The 1,175-nt window shown below is 40.9% G+C and overlaps 1 protein-coding gene across 3 annotated transcripts in view; it reads left to right on the top strand.

Moving 5' to 3' along the window:
- The window catches only part of syn2a (synapsin IIa), a gene marked incomplete at both ends in the record, with an annotated part of 9,973 nt that extends 8,798 nt beyond the window's left edge, over positions 1-1,175 (top strand). Inside the window, 5 exons of one of the 3 annotated variants that reach the window (XM_079239570.1) lie at positions 1-64; positions 165-239; positions 398-500; positions 725-865; positions 1,041-1,175. The exon at positions 1-64 is cut by the window's left edge and continues 79 nt beyond it. In XM_079239570.1, the coding sequence (XP_079095696.1) occupies positions 1-64; positions 165-239; positions 398-500; positions 725-865; positions 1,041-1,175 (518 nt within the window). Of the gene's footprint in view, positions 65-164; positions 240-397; positions 501-724; positions 872-1,040 lie in introns of all 3 variants that reach the window. The other 2 variants (XM_079239569.1, XM_079239568.1) reach the window with 2 other exon arrangements.

Genomic DNA, 1,175 nt, shown 5'->3' with positions numbered 1-1,175 from the left:
CTCTCATTGATTCCAAGTATGATATCAGAATCCAGAAGATTGGTACAGACTACAAAGCCTACATGTATGTATGATTACACTGTTGTTAGTGATTTCAATCATTATGAAGACAAGCAAAAACCAAGTTGAAGCTTGTTTTAACTTGTGTGTTTTACACACATCAGGAGAACTTCTATATCTGGGAACTGGAAGACCAACACTGGCTCAGCTATGCTTGAACAAGTGGCCATGACTGATAGGTAGGTGCTAATTAAGGCTGCTGTATTTCAAAATACAGATAATTAATTTGATTTAGCAAATTTCTGCCGCTGGTGGATTAAACATGAAGTATTCTGCTCTGATTAAATGAAAAGAGCATCCCATGTTTGGTGTTTCTTGTCTCGATTGCTTTGTTAAGGTACAAGCTGTGGGTAGACACCTGCTCAGAGATTTTTGGGGGTCTGGATATTTGTGCAGTTAAAGCTATCCATGGAAAAGATGGGAGAGATTACATCACAGAGGTAGGAACCTGCAATCACCACGCTATAAAGCTGTACCTGCACAGTCTAAGTGAACCTGAAATGATCCACCTCTGTTAGTTTGTTAAAGTTTAAACAATATGTTCCCGGCTTATATATTAGTTTTTGAACAGAATATTTCCAATAAGAAAAGGTTTGCAGAAAAACAAATCTTTGTGAAGTTTAGATAACTTCTGTCTGCAATAACCATCTTCAATGTGGCACAGGTGGTGGGCTCCTCCATGCCTCTGGTAGGAGAACACCAGGCTGAGGACAGGCAGCTCATTGCTGACTTGGTGTTGGCAAAAATGAACCAATCAGCTGAGAAAGAAGCTAATGCTCCCCAAAGGCCCACCACCATACAACCATCCCAGGTATAGTAACACACCAGCACAAAGATGACCAAAATGCTCAGTTTTATTGCTATTACAGTCAAAAAGGCCTTTTATTAGGTATATCATATGTATGATTTCTGATTTTCCAAACAAAACATAGTCATAGTCTTTGCTTGGTGAATACAGTGTCTCCATTTTGTCTTTTTAGGGAACCGGCCAGAAGGGTGAAATCATTGGGGAACCCACCAAAAATGGTGCAGGCCGCCCTCCTCAAGGTTGTCTGCAGTACATCCTCGACTGCAATGGTGTTGCAGTGGGTCCAAAACCAGTTCAGGCCAACTGA

Source organism: Telmatherina bonti (assembly GCF_933228915.1).
Source record: "Telmatherina bonti genome assembly, chromosome: 4".
Taxonomy (NCBI): domain Eukaryota; kingdom Metazoa; phylum Chordata; class Actinopteri; order Atheriniformes; family Telmatherinidae; genus Telmatherina; species Telmatherina bonti.
Note: the sequence above shows the minus strand (reverse complement) of the source record. Positions and strands in the feature narration are given on the sequence as shown.